We start from the raw sequence: 18,660 nt of genomic DNA, 5'->3' as shown, positions 1-18,660 counted from the left end.
GGCACAACATTACATTTTAACTCAGTGAAGAATATATTAATGGCAGAAGGCTTTGATAATACAGTCTGATGAACTTTTAGGACAGAATGGAGTTTGCTGGATCTAAAGTAGTGCTAAAGTAGTTGACATGTTCACTGTAATGTTTTTCTCAAATACCAGATGTCCCAGACTCTTAAGAAGAATTCATAACTGAAGCCTTTTAGAAATCAAAATATATTTACCTTTGTGGGTATATATTCCAGAGTCTTGAATTCATTCATATATTCATCTAAAAACACTTTAAAAGTGTTGACCCAAACTCTGACTGGAGATTCACTCCAATCACGCTGCTCAAGCCTCATGGTCTTTTCCAAAATCTGTTCAAATAGTGCGTAGAGGTCTTTATACCGTATGCTTTTCCCATCATCTATCTAATAAGCAATAAGAGAAGAAATGTAAGGTTTTATGAAGAAATTCTTTATATATAGAAGACTGATTCAATTTTTATTGGGTAATTATTTTGAATAAAAATTAGGATCCTGATATACTTTCTAATGGGCATGTCCATGAGGTCATGTGGTATTTGTAAATTCCCACTCTACTATGGCATGTCTGCAGAATAAAACCTGCTAAATTTTAGTAAAATACCTAACAGTTTAAACAATGTAATAATTGGAGAAAGCCCTGGGAATTTTAAACTATATTTAGCTATAAAGATTATTTGCCTCCCTCTTAATTACCTATCCCCAGAAATGAACCTTGTTTAGATAGTTCCACTCTAAAACTGAAAAAGTGAATACTTGAATTCTTGCCTAGTGAAACATTAGGCAACCTTTACTTTGATTCATTTTTCCAAAGAAGAATGACATGCTTAGAATAACACCATATTTCTTGCAAAGGAATCTACATGGAATTCCTTTTAACTTATTTAAATGAGGTGTGGAGTCTTCATGAGAAAGAAAAAAACAGGATTTAAGTGACCCAAACGTATTATATACATTTAAAATGTATTTCTCTTTCACCTCCTCAGAATTATAAGTTGAACCTCTTTGATCCAGGGTTAGAAAACCACTATTAAGCTCTATTTCATAACGTTGGCTCTTCCTATGTGATACAAAGTATATTGGTCCCTAACCTAGAAAATAAAGGTATGAAGCATGACAAGCAGTTAGCAGGATTAGAAAAATATGGCCAACATTGTCTCTACCCAAACCTAGTCATTTGCCGTAGCCTGATTACTACTTTATTATGGTCTTGAAATTATTGCTGTCTAAGACTGCATGGTTCCTACTTTTAAAAGGCAAAAAAATCTTATACTGAGTAGAATATACATAGGAAAGTTCTCCTGATTTCTCTTTACACATTAAATTACAGGTTGAACAAAGAAAAACCAATTAAATACAAATTATTTTTTATAGAATAAATATGACAATTCAGAGATATTAATAAAGATTCTATAGATCAAAAGCATTAATTATTATATACTTTAGCACCAATAATAAATTTTCTAAACCATGACCAACATCATATGAAAGTATAGGTAAATCTGAAAGTGATACAAACTCATATATAGAAATTGGTGAACATAAACTGCTCTAATTCTAATGAATAAAAAAGTATAATTCCAACACAAATGAGAATTAGAAGCTGGAGCCAGAGCTAAAAGGATCATGAGAAGTCAAAATAGTAAAGAGCCACTGGGTGAAAAAGAATCATACCTAGAATATCTGAATTCAATACCTTAAGATGAAAATATACCTATAACAGGGGGGAAAAAAAAAACAGCTCAAGGAAATTTGAGAATGCTATTAATCTGAGGTCAGTCAGAATGCTTTTCCCTATCTATCCCTAAAACAAAAAGAAGACACTGGAGAAATCTCTAGTTGAACATGGCCCCTGTATTATTTTTTATGGCATTGTCAAATTTTTCATATGTTGAACTTCTGAATATCTCCTGACACAGTTTAACTTACCGCCAATGCAGATGAATAAAAGCTGAAGATATTCTGCCGAAATTCTTTCAGAGCTTTTTTAAATACAACATCCACTAGTGTGTCTTTCTTGCTGTCTTCATTATCTAGGTCATTCATCTGGGGACCACAGAAAGAGATTTTGTACACAATCAACTAAATTGAAAAGAAGTGAATGCCACTCTGGACACATACTGTTTCTTCAACAATGACCGTCCTGAAAGGGCAAACTATCATGGGACCCAGAAAAAAGTATGACCAGGTAGCCAAAGTTTTATTACTACTAGATGATTTCTAAAGTCCCTTCTAACATTGTATGATTCCACAGTTCTGCTACCAAAAAGACAACTCAAAGTGTGCAATGACAAGCCTCACCTTCCCATACAGAATGCAACATGACAGTTACGGTAAAACTGAAGTCAACAGTAAAGCCTAAAACTTTAAATCCTGTCTACGCAGTCTAACTCATATGAATCCTATTATTTGTACCTTTCTGGTAAAGAAACAGATGCTCTAACTTACTGAAGCATATATCCTTTAGGGGGCATATCCTGATATACAAGCATTCCACAGTCAAAGCTGCTCAGGGGCCTCACTGAGCAGGCACAGGGTACCTTTTTCAGAAGAAATTCATCCATGCTTTTTAAATCACTGGCACTTGCTATGATCTGGACAGAGTCATTTTGCCAATGCATAGACTCCAAAGCCACGCTGCTGATCTTCACATTTCTCTTGCGCCTTGCCTTTGGAGAAGGCTCTTTGTTCTCTTTGAACTCCTTCCGGCAACTCCCAGGCAATTCTGGACTCAATGGAGGTGTTGGCTGATTCTGAGATAATTCTATAAATCAAGATAGAGTGTCCAAAAAAAATTTCTTTTAGTAAAAATACTGAAATCTCCACATCCTTCTTTTTAAGTTCCTTTAGTAAGTCACTGAAGGAAACATGTAAATATCCGAAAAGTAAAGTAACATTAATGTTTAAGTTCAGGCAGTTAGGCAGTAAATCCAGATTGTACATTTGTACAGAAAATGTATTTAAGAATTATCACTTTTCAATGGGAAATTCTATTGTGTCTCCCAAAGAGATGAGGTCTGATACTGAAAATCTGGATGGAAGTGTCTTGTAGAACTGAAGCCTGGATCCCAAAGACCTCAGTCCCAAAGAAAAGAAAGAAGAGTACACAATCACACTAGCATGTTAAATGCTGACTATTAACCCAGTCATAGCTTTACTATATCTGTTTGAAAGAACATCCAGTTATATACAAATCCAATAAGCCAGTGAAGTTTGATAATTATTATTATTTGTTTACTAGGGTCTAAAGCCATAAATGCTCCAGTGACAATATCTGGTGTTAGGCTGGCAACCTCTATTTAGGGAACCAGGTAACTCAACTGGTTCACTTCTGCCTGTGTCTGTTTGCTATTTAGGATTTTCACATATATTTCCCAAATAACTGTATGAATTTCTCAGATAATTCCTGGAATTAACTAGCTCTGTATATAATATTGTAAAACACAACAAATCTTCTCTGCAATTGTTTACACCAGAGAAATTGGGTTCCATGTAGTCCATTATAATCTAGAACTACACTGGATTTGCCAACGCCTACCTGGGGCTTGATGAGAAAGTTGGCCCCATTTCACATGTTTTCCCCACATATATTTACCTTACCTTCTGTCCAATGGTATATCCTCATTCCATCTAAAAGCTAATTCTGACAATAAAGGAAAAAAAATAGCCTCCTACTTGCTAAATGCCACCTTAGGCAGGAAGTGAAACAAACTTGAGATATGGCACCAGAATAAAAATTATCAAGATATAGGATATAAGTATATTCAAATTGGTGTCAACTAATATTAATTCCATTATATAACCTAGATATACAAGTATCTAATTATTTCATTTAGCAAAGTCAATATCGTTCTTTATACTAAAAGAAATAATAGTTACTAAAGAAACTGTCTATAATCCAATTTCAGCATTAAAAACAAGGGCTACCTTAATAAATTTCTACCCAAAGATAAATAAAAAGGCTACAATCAATTTTTATACATGTATCCTTATTAAGCAAACACACAATGAAGTCTGCTAATAACATATACTTCAACCAAAGAGCTTCCTAATTCCTTCTTGGAAATCAGCAGTGGAGAATATAACTGTGAAATATGAAAAATTCAGAATGACTACTGTAAACCAGATAAGATAAAATGAATTGATCCTCTTAGGAATTCCAAATTTTCCAAACTGAACCTGTAGTATTCACTTAATTTACTACTGGTTTTATTCATATCAGTTTGCAAAGTGATAGGAGCAAAGCCACAAGACAGAAAACAGGGTTCTAATTAAATTTCTACCAGTTTTTCCTTTGACACACAGATGCCTCTGCTCTGGCTGATCCATTCCCATGTGAAACTTGATCTTTCCTCCCTTTATCTTATCCTTTGTCCTTTTATTTTTATCTCATTCTAGATGTGAGAAGTTTTGTTTACTTACTTTAACTGGGCCTGTTCTATCTCTTTTTAGAGATAATAACTTTCTTCCTAGGGCCTCTCTATTTTATTCAATACTGATATTTCATCCACCCACCGGTATTTTACCCACTCATTACTACACATCCACCTCTGATGTATATCCCTGTTTAAGACAGCTGGCATCTTTACATGGTAATTAAAAACGTTCATACATACTTGAGCAAAGGGCTTGGGAAGAATGGGCTAATCTTCTAATACTGGGACTACTGGAATCCTTGGAGAGTTAATAATTCTAGCATTTAGAAAGGCCATATCTCAACAGATGAACTAACTGTTGGGTATTTTCTAATGTGCTATGATTGATGCCCCAAAAGTTAAAATAACAGCTACCACTATAAAGTCCCAGGAACATATAATAGGTACTTCAGCACAATGGTTATGAATACGGACTCTGGAGCTAGACTGCCTGAATTCAACTCTCAGCTCTGCCAATTGCTATACGTGTATAAGCAAATAACTCTCTGTGCCTCAGCTTTCTTATCTATAAACTGGGAATAATAATCATACCAACCTTAAAAAATTGTTGTGAGGATCAATCGAGTTAATACATACAATATGCTTAGTACAGTGCCTTGTATGTAGTAAGCACACAAAAATTAGCTGCTGTCATTAATTTTTACTAGGAATATACATTTGTTAAGTGAATGAATGATGGTTAGATTTTTACACTTTAGAAAACTGAGGCTAATCAAAGATTCACAGTCATTCTTTAAGTTGTTGTTACTTCACTGTTTTGTACCACATTTCCCTGAAACTTCTATTATAGGTAAAATTTAATTTTATAATTATCTGTTAGTTAAGGAGGGACTTAACAATCTTGGTCCTATCTCATTAGAATATCTCACCAACAGGATTACCATTACAAATACTAGAGGGATAGTAAACTTTCAGAAAGAGTAAACAGAAATTATGAAGACAATCTCCACCCTTTGTCCATTTTTACCATCTGGAAACTGATGAGCTGGAATCACATCTGAGCCAGCAAAGAGTGCCGAAACCTCCGAATGGGTGGCAGGTTTCACTCTGGTAGTCTTCTTCTCCCCTTGTTTCCCTTTGGCCCAGAATCTCATCTTAGCTCTCTGAGGTCTGTTAACAACAACAACAACAAAAAAGTAACAATGGAAATTAGCATGTCCTATTGACAATATCTGTACGTCACTTTAAGTTATATAAACACCTTTCATGTGAATTAATTCATTTAACCTTCATAGTTAAGTTTAGTCATATTTAATCTTCAAGTGTACATTTAAACTTCATCTGGAAGGTAAATGATAGCTTCCTCATCTTGAATACAGAAATAATGAGACTCAGGAATGTTAAAAAAACCCACCATTTATTTGAGTTGTTATCATGCTCCAGGTACAAGTGCTTATATAGAATTACCTTAATTAACTATAACAACAAGTTGATATTCAAACCATAACCGTTTTTCAGGTGAAAAACTGGTAGCTTAAACATTAGGTAACTTTCCCAAGGTTATACAGCCAGTGAGTAACAAAGTTGAGAATCACACCTACTATGCTCTATATTGCCTCATTAGTGCTTCTATACTGTCTCCCATCATATAAATCAAGGAAACATCCTGAGATAATAACAGTTCACATTTACTGACCATATAGTATGTATCCTAACCTTGTACTAGGAGGCTTACTTGTACATTAATTTGTTGGTTCCTTTATTTTTGAGCATCAACTAGGAGCCAGGCACTATGCCTTACTTATGATGCCTTCTTTTCACAACTACCATGATAAATAGGTATTTTTATCCTAACTTTACACATGAGCAACCTGAGGCTCAGAGGGCTGATGGAGATGGAAGTTAAAATCAGGTCTGTCTGCTTTTGAAGCCCATGTTCTTTTATCCATGCTTCCTTCTTTTTCTAATAGCTTATTACTAATCCTATACATCCATATAGTATAAAGGGAAATTGTTCTACAAGACTTATTACAAATGATAGCATTCTCCTGCCATTCTCATTCCTTTTCTGCTCCCTAGAGCAACCCTTTTGAATTTATTTAACTGATTCTTTTAATATTTACCATACTTATATTGCTATCATATTTATGACCACAAATAATAATTAAGCATATTCCAACACTCCAGTTCTATACCCTCCACAAACACAGACATCCCCGCAACAGAATATCATAATTTTAGTTAGATCAATATACAGTATTTTCTTTTAGTAGTATTCACTATTTTTTTTACTCTGTAAATAATATTCACAACTGAGACATACAGTACCCTCCATAACCAATATTTTTCTAGAGTTAGTGTTTTGTTTTACATTTGCTCACTTTCCTACATCCAATTCACCTCCAAGTGTCTCCTCATTTATGAGTATCTCCTCTCAACATGTTGAGACATAGTAGGTACACCATCAGTTCCATGTTCTTGAAGAAATCTTTCCCAGAGCCATCTAACCTGCTCTAATCTGGCACGGTTCCCTCAGTGACTGCTGTACAACCATCACTTAAAAAGCTACTTTCACCATCATAATGGAGATGTGTTTTGTCTCTACTGTTTTATGATGACCTGTCTCTTGGTATGGGTCTATTTTCATTCATTATGTTGGGCCCTCAGGGGGTCCTTTCAATCTATAGAAACTCAAGTCCTTCAGTTCCATGAAATTTATTTGAATTACTTTATTTTTACTTTGTCCTATCTTTCCAGAGCTCCTATCAGTGGGTCACTGGATGTCCTGAACTGCTCCTCTAATTTTCCTATCTTTTCTTGTCTCTTCTATCCATTTGTCTTTTGGCTCAACTTTCTGACAGATGTCCTCAACTTTCTTTCTAACTCTTCTGACTTCTTTATGCTATCACAGTTTCAATTTTCAAATACTCTTTTTTATTATGAATGTTTCCCTTTAAAGTATTCTGTTTGGTTTCATGAATGTAGTTATATTTATTTATGCAGAAGGTCTACTGATAGTTGTATTTGTCTGTCTTGAAGTTTTCTTTCCCCTGTATAGTTTATTGCTTCCAAGTTGTATTTTATCAATTAGTTTTAGATTCTTTCACTTCTGATGTCTCCTCAAATGTGTGGTGATCAAAAGTAGGGCATAAACAAGCTTCTTGGAAGGTCTAGTGTGCATTGGTGGGGCTTCCAAACTGTGGTTGTCCTTGTAGGGTTATCTGGCTGGTCCAATTTGTAGGGAGAGCCCCTGACAGAAATATCTTTAGGTCTTTCCATGAGGGTTGGATGGAAGTCCCAAAGACTCTTTGAATCATCTGCTTAGAGGGTATGTGAAACGTGGAAGCAGAATACAGAAAAAAATCTGGGGGATCTTAACATTCAGTATGTAAACATTCATTAAATCTCCCTGTTCCAAATATGTACCCCACCTCAACTGTATCTGGTTACCTCCAAGTGCAGAAATCTTCTGTTTTATCCTTTCCAGAAAATAAATCTCCTGTTTTCTGCTAGGATTGGGGAAGACCAGTCAGCCAGATGCTTCTTTCTCAGTTTTACCCAGTTGGTTTAGGATTCAACTTTCTCCTATCTATAAAGACATTTAAAATTTGTCTATCTACTTTTAGGATTCCACGTTTTTATTATTGCTGTCTCCTGTTTTATTACTGCTGTCTCCTGTTTTATTATTGCTGTCTCCTGTTGTTTTTGTCCTGTATAGGTTTTGTTATTTTAGGAGGATGTGGAAATTAAATTTATATAGTTAATCTGCTATCTCCACCTGTATGTTTTTTCTATGTTACATTTTGTTTCCCAAAATTTGATCTCCAGCATAATCTGCTCTAGATTTGGGTTACCTTGGATTATGCCTCTACAGTCATTGAGAAACTGATCTTTAATAGGGTTATGAACCAGATAGATTTCAATGAGATATTCAAATGTTCAGTGAGGGCCCAACTGCCTTATATAACACGGTAAGGGACAAAGACATTTTTTTTTTTTTGAGCCTTCTTTTAATTAATTTATTTTTATTTTTGGCTGTGTTGTGTCTTCATTTCTGTGCAAGGGCTTTCTCTAGTTGTGGCAAGCGGGGGCCACTCTTCATCGTGGTGCGCGGGCCTCTCACTGTCATGGCCTCTCCTGTTGCGGAGCACAGGCTCCAGACGCACAGGCTCAGTAGTTGTGGCTCACGGGCCTAGTTGCTCCACGGCATGTGGGATCTTCCCAGACCAAGGCTGAAACCCATGTCCCCTGCATTAGCAGGCAGACTCTCAACCACTGCTCCACCAGGGAAGCCCAAGACATATTCTTGGTAAATAAAAACTTCATATACTCTCCTAAAGAGAACAGAGTTTTTCCTGAAAGTCTTTTCCAGTTCCATTTGTAAAACACTTAACTCAGAACAGAATCCAAGTCCAAAACTGGAAAATATTTTCAGTCTAATCTGGTCTAATCTCTTTTCTTTTACAACCAAAAATCCTAAGTCATATAATGATGTAAAGACTTTGCCCAAATCACAGTGCTAAACATATAAAAAGACAAAGCTCATTATATATATCTGAATTATTTATGCTACTGTCACACAGTAGGTACTTAGTATTTGTTGAAAAATAAATTTCAAAACTTTCAAAATTGATAGCTATTCTATCAATTATGCTTTTAAAAAGATGCTCAGTATTTAACTATGGTCTATTAGTAAATAAAATTATATTATCCCTATTAACAGTCAGTGTATGCTTTATACCTTATATCTGAATCTGAAGCCTTCTGTCTCACTGCCAACTTCGTAATCTCTCCTTGAGACATGGTCTTATGAAGCTTTGCTTCTTCATCAACTGAGGAAAAACGCTGTGATGTCTGTAATAATTACATATGTAAAGACCTTAAAACCAAGTAATTATATCATAGCACTGTAATTAAAACTCAGGTTATAGAATTATTTGAGAATTACACCTATTAAAAACATTCAAAAATACATTCATATTACTCCGAGATGCATTAAAATAAAAAAACCTACTAAAAACTCCGTTAACTTCATACAGTAATCTGAAGTAAAGAGAACTTGGGTCAATGAAAATGCTAAACAGGACCTACAAGCTCATGTTTTCCAACAATTTAACAAAGAATATCAAGTAGGGTGAAAGAAAAAAAAGAACATCAAGTGGAAAAGTAAGAAAAAAATCAAAACCATCTAAAGATAGAGACAAAAAATCCAGGACCTGATAAATCTAGAATACTAAGCATAGTTTTTCATACCTTCTTTTATTTGTCCCTAAAAAGATGATGATTATTTTTATGGCTAACTTGCTACTATAGATTCTTATATCCAGTTAAGGATTTAAAAGATCTAGAACACAGGAAGATAAGAAAAACTAAAAGACCAAAGAATAAAATATCATTATACTCACTAATGGTCTAAATTATGAACAACTTACATAGCTATAAAAAGGACCTGAATTTCAATTGATAACTCTTGCTCCATTTGTTTACAATGTGCCCCTTTAAAGACAATACCATTTGGAGGACAGAATTTCTTGTTACCTATTCAAGTAATTTTTCTAATATTTCATTTTTATACAGTCATAATCTTTTCTTTAACCTTTTGGTCTGCATGACTATGACCTTATCAACAGAAATAGCAAATATTCTGAGCTGCTAAATTTAAAGAACAGACTTCTGCTTCTGGCCAAGATGGAGTAACAAGAACCTGTTCTATACTCTTGCCTGAAACAACCAAAAACAAAAACAAAAGAAAACAAAAACTTAGACAAAATAATATGAAACAGGGACTTCACTGGTGGTGCAGTGATTAAGAATCCACCTGCCGACAACCGGCTGTTGAGGGTCCTGTCTTCATCAGTGGGGTGACTCCAACAAAAGGCTAGAAGTGTGAACCTCAATACCAGCAGAAGTGGAGACCAGCCGTGTGGCTGACAGGGTCTTCCTGCTCCGGCCGGGTGTCAGGCCTGTGCCTCTGAGGTGGGAAAGCCAAGTTCAGGACATTGATCGACCAGAGACCTCCCAGCTCCACGTAATATCAAATGGCGAAAGCTCTCCCAGAGACTCCATCACAATGCTAAGACCCAGCTACACTCAACAACCAGCAAGCTACAGTGCTGGACACCCTATGCCAAACAACGAGCAAGACAGGAACACAACTCCACCCATTAGAAGAGAGGCTGCCTAAAATCATACTAACGTCGTAGACACTCCAGAACACCAGAAAGACAAGATCCAGCCTCATCCAAGAGAACACAGGCACCAGTCCCCTCCACCAGGAAGCCTACACAACCCACTGAACCAACCTTAGCCACTGGGGACAAACACCAAAAACAACAGGAACTATGAACCTGCAGCCAGCAAAAACGAGACCCCAAGCACAGTAAGTTAAGCAAAATGAGAAGACAGAGAAACACACAGCAGATGAAGGAGCAAGGTAAAAACCCACGAGACCAAACAAATGAAGAGGAAATAGGCAGTCTACCTGAAAAAGAATTCAGAGTAAGGATAGTAAAGATGATCCAAAATCTTGGAAACAGAATGGAGAAAATACAAGAAACATTTAACAACAACGTAAAAGGACTAAAGAGCAAACAAACAATGATGAACAACACCATAAATGAAATGAACAATTCTAGAGATGGAATCAATGGCAGAATAACTGAGGCAGAAGAATGGATAAGTGAACTGGAAGATAAAATAGTGGAAATCACTACTGCAGAGCAGAATAAAGAAAAAAGAATGAAAAGGATTGAGCACAATCTTAGAGATCTCTGGGACAACATTAAATGCACCAATGTTTGAATTATAGGGGTCCCAGAAGAAGAGAAAAAGAAAGGGACTGAGAAAGTATTTGAAGACATTATCATTGAAAACTTCCCTAATATGGGAAAGGAAATAGTCAATCAAGTTCAGGAAGCACAGAGACTCCCATACAGGATAAATCCAAGGAGAAACACACCAAGACACATATTAATAAAACTATCAAAAATTAAATACAAAGAAAAAATATTAAAAGCAGAAAGGGAAAAACAACAAATAACATACTAGAGAAACCCCATAAGGTTAACAGCTGATCTTTCAAAAGAAACTCTGCAAGCCAGAAGGAAGTGATAACACATATTTAAAGTGAGGAAAGGGAAAAACCTACAGCCAAGATTACTCTACCCAGCAAGGATCTCATTCAGATTCGACGGAAAAATTAAAACCTTTACAGACAAGCAAAAGTTAAGAGAATTCAGCACTACCAAACCAGCTTTACAACAAATACTAAAGGAATTTCTAGGCAGGAAACAAAAGAGAAGGAACAGACCTACAATAACAAACCCAAAACAATTAAGAAAATGGTAATAGGAACATACATATCGATAAGTACCTTAAACGTAAATGGGTTAAATGCTCCCACCAAAAGACACAGACTGGCTGAATGGATACAAAAACAAGACCCACATATATGCTGTCTACAAGAGACCCACTTCAGACCTAGGGACACATACAGACTGAAAGTGAGGGGATGGAAAAAGATATACCATGCAAATGAAAATCAAAAGAAAGCTGGAGTAGCAATACTCATATCAGACAAAATAGACTTTAAAATAAAGACTTTTACAAGAGACAAAGAAGGACACTACATAATGATCAAGGGATCAATCGAAGAAGAAGATATAACAATTGTAAATATTTTTGCACCCACCATAGCAACACCTCAATACATAAGGCAAATGCTAACAGCCATAAAAGGGGAAATCGACAGTAACACAAACATAGTAGGGGACTTTAACACCCCACTTTCACCAAAGGACATATCATCCAAAATGAAACTAAGTAAGGAAACACAAACTTTAAATGATAAATTAAACAAGATGGACTTAATGGAATTTATAGGACATTCCATTCAAAAACAACAGAATACACTTGCTTCTCAAGTGCTCATGGAACATTCTCCAGGATAGATGATATCTTGGGTCATAAATCAAGCCTTGGTAAATTTGAGAAAATTGATATCATATCAAGTACCTTCTGCAACCACAACACTATGAGACTAGATATCAATTACAGGAAAAAAATCTGTGAAAAATACAAACACATGGAGGCTAAACAATACACTACTAAATAACCAAGAGATCACTGAATAAATCAAAGAGAAAATCAAAAAATACCTAGAAACAAATGACAATGAAAACACAACGACCCAAAATCTATGGGATGAGGAAAGGAACCAAGATGGCAGAGTAGAAGGACGTGCTCTCACTCCCTCTTGCGAGAACACCAGAATCACAACTAGCTGCTGGACAGTCATTGACAGGAAGACACTGGAACTCACCAAACAAGATACTCCACATCCAAAGACAAAAGAGAAGCCACAATGAGATGGTAGGAGGGGGGCAATCACAGTAAAATCAAATCCCATAACTGCTGGGTGGGTGACTCACAAACTGGAGAACACTTATAACACAGAAGTCCACCCACTGTAGTGAAGGTTCTGAGCCCCATGTCAGGCTTCCCAACCTGGGGGCCCGGCAACGGGAGGAATTCCTAGAGAATCAGACTTTGAAGCCTAGTGAGAATTGACTACAGGACTTCGACAGGACTGGGGGAAACAGAGACTCCACTCATGGAGGGCACACATAAAGTAGTGTGCGCATCGGGACCCAAGGGAAGGAGCAGTGAGCCCAGGGAAGACTGAACCAGACCTACCTGCTAGTGTTGGAGGGTCTCCTGCAGAGGCAGGGGTGGGGACAAGAACACTGACAGCAGAAGTTCTGGGAAGTACTCCTTGGAGTGAGCCCTCCCAGAGTCTGTCATTAGCCCCACCAAAGAGCCCAGGTAGGCTCCAGTGTTGGGTTGCCTCAGGTCAAACAACCAACAGGGAGGGAACCCAGACCCACCCATCAACAGTCAAGCAGATTAAAGTTTTACTGAGCTCTGCCCAACAGAGCAACAGTCAGCTCTACCCACCACCAGTCCCTCCCATCAAGCCTCTTAGATAGCCTCATCCACCAGAGGGGAGACAGCAGAAGCAAGAAGAACTACAACCCTGCAGCCTGTGGGACAAAAACCACATTCACAGAAAGATAGACAAGATGAAAAGGCAGAGGGCTATGTACCAGAGGAAGGGACAAGATAACACCCCAGAAAAACAACTAAATGAAGTGGAGATGGGCAATCTTCCAGAAAAAGAATTCAGAATAATGATAGTGAAGATGATCCAGGACCTCGGAAAAATAATGGATGCAAAGATCGAGAAGATGCAAGCAATGTCTAACAAAGACCTAGAAGAATTAAAGAACAAACAAACAGAGATGAACAATACAATAACTGAAATGAAAACTACACTAGAAGGAATCAATAGCAGAATAACTGAGGCAGAAGAATGGATAAGTGACCCGGAAGACAAAATGGTGGAATTCACTGCTGTGGAACAGAATAAAGAAGAAAGAATGAAAAGAAATGAAGACAGCCTAAGAGACCTCTGGGACAACATTAAACACAATAACATTCGCATTATAGAGGTCCCAGAAGGAGAAGAGAGAGAGAAAGGACCCAAGAAAATATTTGAAGAGATTATAGTCGAAAACTTCCCTAACATGGGAAAGGACATAGGCACCCAAGTCCAGTAAGTGCAAGTCCCATAAAGGATAAACACAAGGAGAAACACGCCAAGAAACACAGTAATCAAATTGTCAAAAATTAAAGACAAAGAAAAATTATTGAAAGCAGCAAGGGAAAAACGAAAAATAACTTACAAGGGAACTCCCATAAGGTTAACAGCTGATTTCTCAGCAGAAACTCTACAAGCCAGAAGGGAGTGGCATGATATACTTAAAGTGATGAAAGGGAAGAACCTACAACCAAGATTACTCTACCCTGCAAGGATCTCATAGAGATTCGATGGAGAAATCAAAAGCTTTACAGACAAGAAAAAGCTAAGAGAATTCAGAACCACCAAACCAGCTCTACAACAAATGCTAAAGGAACTTCTTTAAGTGGGAAACACAAGAGAAGAAAAGGATCTACAAAAACAAATCCAAAACAATTAAGAAAATGGTCATAGGAACATACATATCGATTATTACCTTAAACGTGAATGGATTAAATGCTCCAACCAAAAGACACAGGCTTGCTGAATGGATACAAAAACAAGACCCACCTATATGCTGTCTACAAGAGACCCACTTCAGACCTAGGGACACATACAGACTGAAAGTGAGGGGATGGAAAAAGATATTCCATGCAAATGGAAATCAAAAGAAAGCTGGAGTAGCTACACTCATATCAGATAAAATAGACATTAAAATAAAGATTGTTACAAGAGACAAGGAAGGACACTACATAATGATCAAGGGATCAATCCAAGAAGAGGATAGAACAATTATAAATATATACGCACCCAACATAGGAACACCTCAATACTAAGGCAAATGCTAACAGTTATAAAAGAGGAAATCGACAGTAACACAATAATAGTGGGAGACTTTAACACCTCACTTACACCAATGGACAGGTCGTCCAAAATGAAAATAAATAAGGAAACACAAGCTTTAAATGATACATTAAACAAGATGGACTTAATTGATATTTATAGGACATTCCATCCTAAAACAACAGAATACACATTCTTCTCAAGTGCTCATGGAACATTCTCCAGGATAGATCATATCTTGGGTCACAAATCAAGACTTGGTAAATTTAAGAAAATTGAAATCGTATCAAGCATCTTTTCCAACCACAACACTATGAGACTAGATATCAATTACAGGAAAAGATCTGTAAAAAGTACAAACACATGAAGGCTAAACAGTACACTACTTAATAACCAAGTGATCACTGAAGAAATCAAAGAGAAAATCAAAAAATACCTAGAAACAAATGACAATGGAGACACGCTGACCCAAAATCTATAGGATGCATCAAAAGCAGTTCTAAGAGGGAAGTTTATAGCAATATAATCCTACCTTAAGAAACAGGAAACATCTCAAATAAACCTAACCTTGCACCTAAAGCAACTAGAGAAAGAAGAAAAAAAAAACCAAAGTTAGCAGAAGGAAAGAAACCATAAACATCAGATCAGAAATAAATGAAAAAGAAATGAAGGAAACGATAGCAAAGATCAATAAAACTAAGAGCTGGTTCTTTGAAAAGATAAAAAAAATTGATAAACCATTAGCCAGACTCATCAAGAAAAAAAGGGAGAAGATTCAATTCAACAGAATTAGAAATGAAAAAGGAGAAGTAACAACTGACACTGCAGAAATACAAAGAATCATGAGAGATTACTACAAGCAACTCTATGCCAATAAAATGGAAAACCTGGAAGGAATGGACAAATTCTTAGAAATGCACAACCTACCGAGTGAACCAGGAAGAAATAGAAAATATGAGCAGACCAATCACAAGCACTGAAATTGAAACTGTGATTAAAAATCTTCCAACAGACAAAAGCCTAGGACCAGATGGCTTCAGAGGCGAATTCTATCAAACATTTAGAGAAGAACTAACACCTATCCTTCTCAAACTCTTCCAAAACGTAGCAGAGGGAGGACCACTCCCAAACTCATTCTACGAGGCCACCATCACCCTGATACCAAAACCAGACAAAGATGTCACAAAGAAAGAAAACTACAGGCCAATATCACTGATGAACATGATGCAAAAATCCTCAACAAAATACTATCAAACAGAATCCAACAGCACATTAAAAGGATCATATACCGTGATCAAGTGGGGTTTATTCCAGGAATGCAAGGATTCTTCAATATATGCAAATCAATCAATGCGATAAACCATATTAACAAACTGAAGAAGAAAAATCTTATGATCATCTCAAGAGACGCAGAGAAAGCTTTCGACAAAATTCAACACCCATTTATGATAAAAACCCTCTAGAAAGCAGGCATAGAGGGAAGTTACCTCAACATAATAAAGGCCATATATGACAAACCCACAGCCAACATCATTCTCAATGGTGAAGAACTGAAAACTTTCCACTAAGATCAGGAACAAGACACGGTTGCCCACTCTCACCACTCTTATTCAACATAGTTTTGGAAGTTTTAGCCACAGCAATCAGAGAAGAAAAAGAAATAAAAGGCATCCAAATAGGAAAAGAAGAAGTAAAGCTGTCACTGTTTGAAGATGACATGATACTATACATAGAGAAACCTAAAGATGCTACCAGAAAACTACTAGAGCTAATCAATGAATTTGGCAAAGTAGCGGGATACAAAATTAATGCGCAGAAATCTCTTGCACTCCTATACACTAATGACGAAAATTCTGAAAGAGAAATTAAGGAAACACTCCTATTTACCACTGCAACAAAAAGAATAGAATACCTAGGAATAAACCTATGTAAGGAGACACAAGACCTGTATGTAGAAAACTATAAGACACTGATGAAAGAAAATGAAGATGATACAAACAGATGGAGAGATATACCATGTTCTTGGATTGGAAGAAGCAACATTGTGAAAATGACTCTACTACCCAAAGCAATCTACAGATTCAATGCAATCCCTATCAAACTGCCACTGGCATTTTTCATAGAACTAGAACAAAAAATTTCACAATTTGTAGGGAAACACAAAAGACCCTGAATAGCCAAAGCAGTCTTGAGAAAGAAAAACAGAGCTAGAGGAATCAGGCTCCCTGCCTTCAGACTATACTATAAAGCTACAGTAATCAAGACAGTATGGTACTGGCACAAAAACAGAAATACAGATCAATGGAACAAGATAGAAAGTCCAGAGGTAAACCCATGCACATGTGGTCACCTTATTTTTGGTAATGGAGGAAAGGATATACAATGGAGAAAAGACAGCCTCTTCTATAAGTGGGGCTGGGAAAACTGGACAGGTACATGTTAAACTATGAAATTAGAACACTTCCTAACACCATACACAAAAATAAACTCAAAATGGATTAAAGACCTAAATGTAAGGCCAGACACTATAAAACTGTTAGAGGAAAACATAAGTGGAACACTATGACATAAATCACAGCAAGACCTTTTTTGATCCACCTCCTAGAGTAATGGAAACAAAAATAAAAATAAACAAGTGGGACCTAATAAATTTAAAAGCTTTTGCACAGCAAAGGAAACCATGAACAAGATGAAAAGACAACCCTCAGAATGGGAGAAAATATTTGCAAATGAAGCAATTGACAAAGGATTAATCTCCAAAATTTACAAGCAGCTCATGCAGTTTAATATCAAGAAAACAAACAACCCAATCCAAAAATGGGCAGAAGACCTAAATAGACATTTCTCCAAAGAAGATATACAGTTTGCCAACAAACACATGAAAGGATGCTCAACATCACTAATCATTAGAGAAATGCAAATCAAAACTACAATGAGGTATCACCCCACACCAGTCAGAATGGCCATCATCAAAAAATCTACAAACAATAAATGCTGGAGAGGGTGTGGAGAAAAGGGAACCCTCTTGCAGTATTGGTGGGAATGTAAACTGATACAGCCACTATGGAGAACAGTATGGAGGTTCTTAAAAAACTAAAAATAGAACTACCATATGACCCAGATATCACATTACTGGGCTTATACCCTGAGAAAACCATAATGCAAAAAGAGTCATGTACCACAGTGTTCACTGCAGCTCTATTTACAATAGCCAGGACATGGAAGCAACCTAAGTGCCTATCAACAGATGAATGGATAAAGAAGATGTGGCACATATATACAATGGAATATTGGAATATTACTCAGCCATAAAAAGAAATTAAATTGAGTTATTTGTAGTGAGGTGGATGGACCTAGAGTTTGTCATACACAGTGAAGTCAGAAAGAGAAAAACAAATAGCGTATGCTAACACATATATACGAAATCTAAAAAAAAAGAGAAAACGTCATGAAGAACCTAGGGCAAGACGGGAATAAAGACGCAGACCTACTAGAGAATGGACTTGGACACATGGGGAGGGGGAAAGGTAAGCTGGGATAAAGTGAGAGAGTGGTAGTGTATATATGGGCATATATACACTACCAAATGTAAAATATCGATAGCTAGTGGGAAGCAGTCACATAGCACAGGGAGGTCAGCTCGGTGTTTTGTGACCAGATAGAATGGTGGGATAGGGAGGGTGGGAGGGAGGGAGATGCAAGCAGGAAGAGATATGGGTATATATGTATATGTATAACTGATTCATTTTGTTATAAAGCAGAACCTAACACACCACTGCCAAGCAATTATACTCCAATAAAAATGTTTAAAAAAAAAGATGTTACACATATATACAATGGA

The 18,660-nt window shown here is 36.6% G+C and overlaps 1 protein-coding gene across 5 annotated transcripts in view; it reads right to left on the bottom strand.

Annotated features, from left to right (window-relative positions):
• Positions 1 to 18,660, bottom strand: part of MYO9A (myosin IXA) — a 270,235-nt gene that overhangs the window by 57,854 nt on the left and 193,721 nt on the right. For all 5 annotated transcript variants that reach the window (XM_079912006.1, XM_079912009.1, XM_079912008.1 and 2 more), the window contains 5 exons: positions 9,141 to 9,253; positions 5,427 to 5,569; positions 2,564 to 2,787; positions 1,953 to 2,069; positions 222 to 410 (listed from right to left, as the gene is read on the bottom strand). In XM_079912006.1, coding sequence (XP_079768132.1) covers positions 222 to 410; positions 1,953 to 2,069; positions 2,564 to 2,787; positions 5,427 to 5,569; positions 9,141 to 9,253 — 786 coding nt within the window. The remainder of the gene's footprint in view (positions 1 to 221; positions 411 to 1,952; positions 2,070 to 2,563; positions 2,788 to 5,426; positions 5,570 to 9,140; positions 9,254 to 18,660) is intronic.

Source organism: Stenella coeruleoalba (assembly GCF_951394435.1).
Source record: "Stenella coeruleoalba genome assembly, chromosome: 2".
Taxonomy (NCBI): Eukaryota; Metazoa; Chordata; class Mammalia; order Artiodactyla; family Delphinidae; genus Stenella; species Stenella coeruleoalba.
Note: the sequence above shows the minus strand (reverse complement) of the source record. Positions and strands in the feature narration are given on the sequence as shown.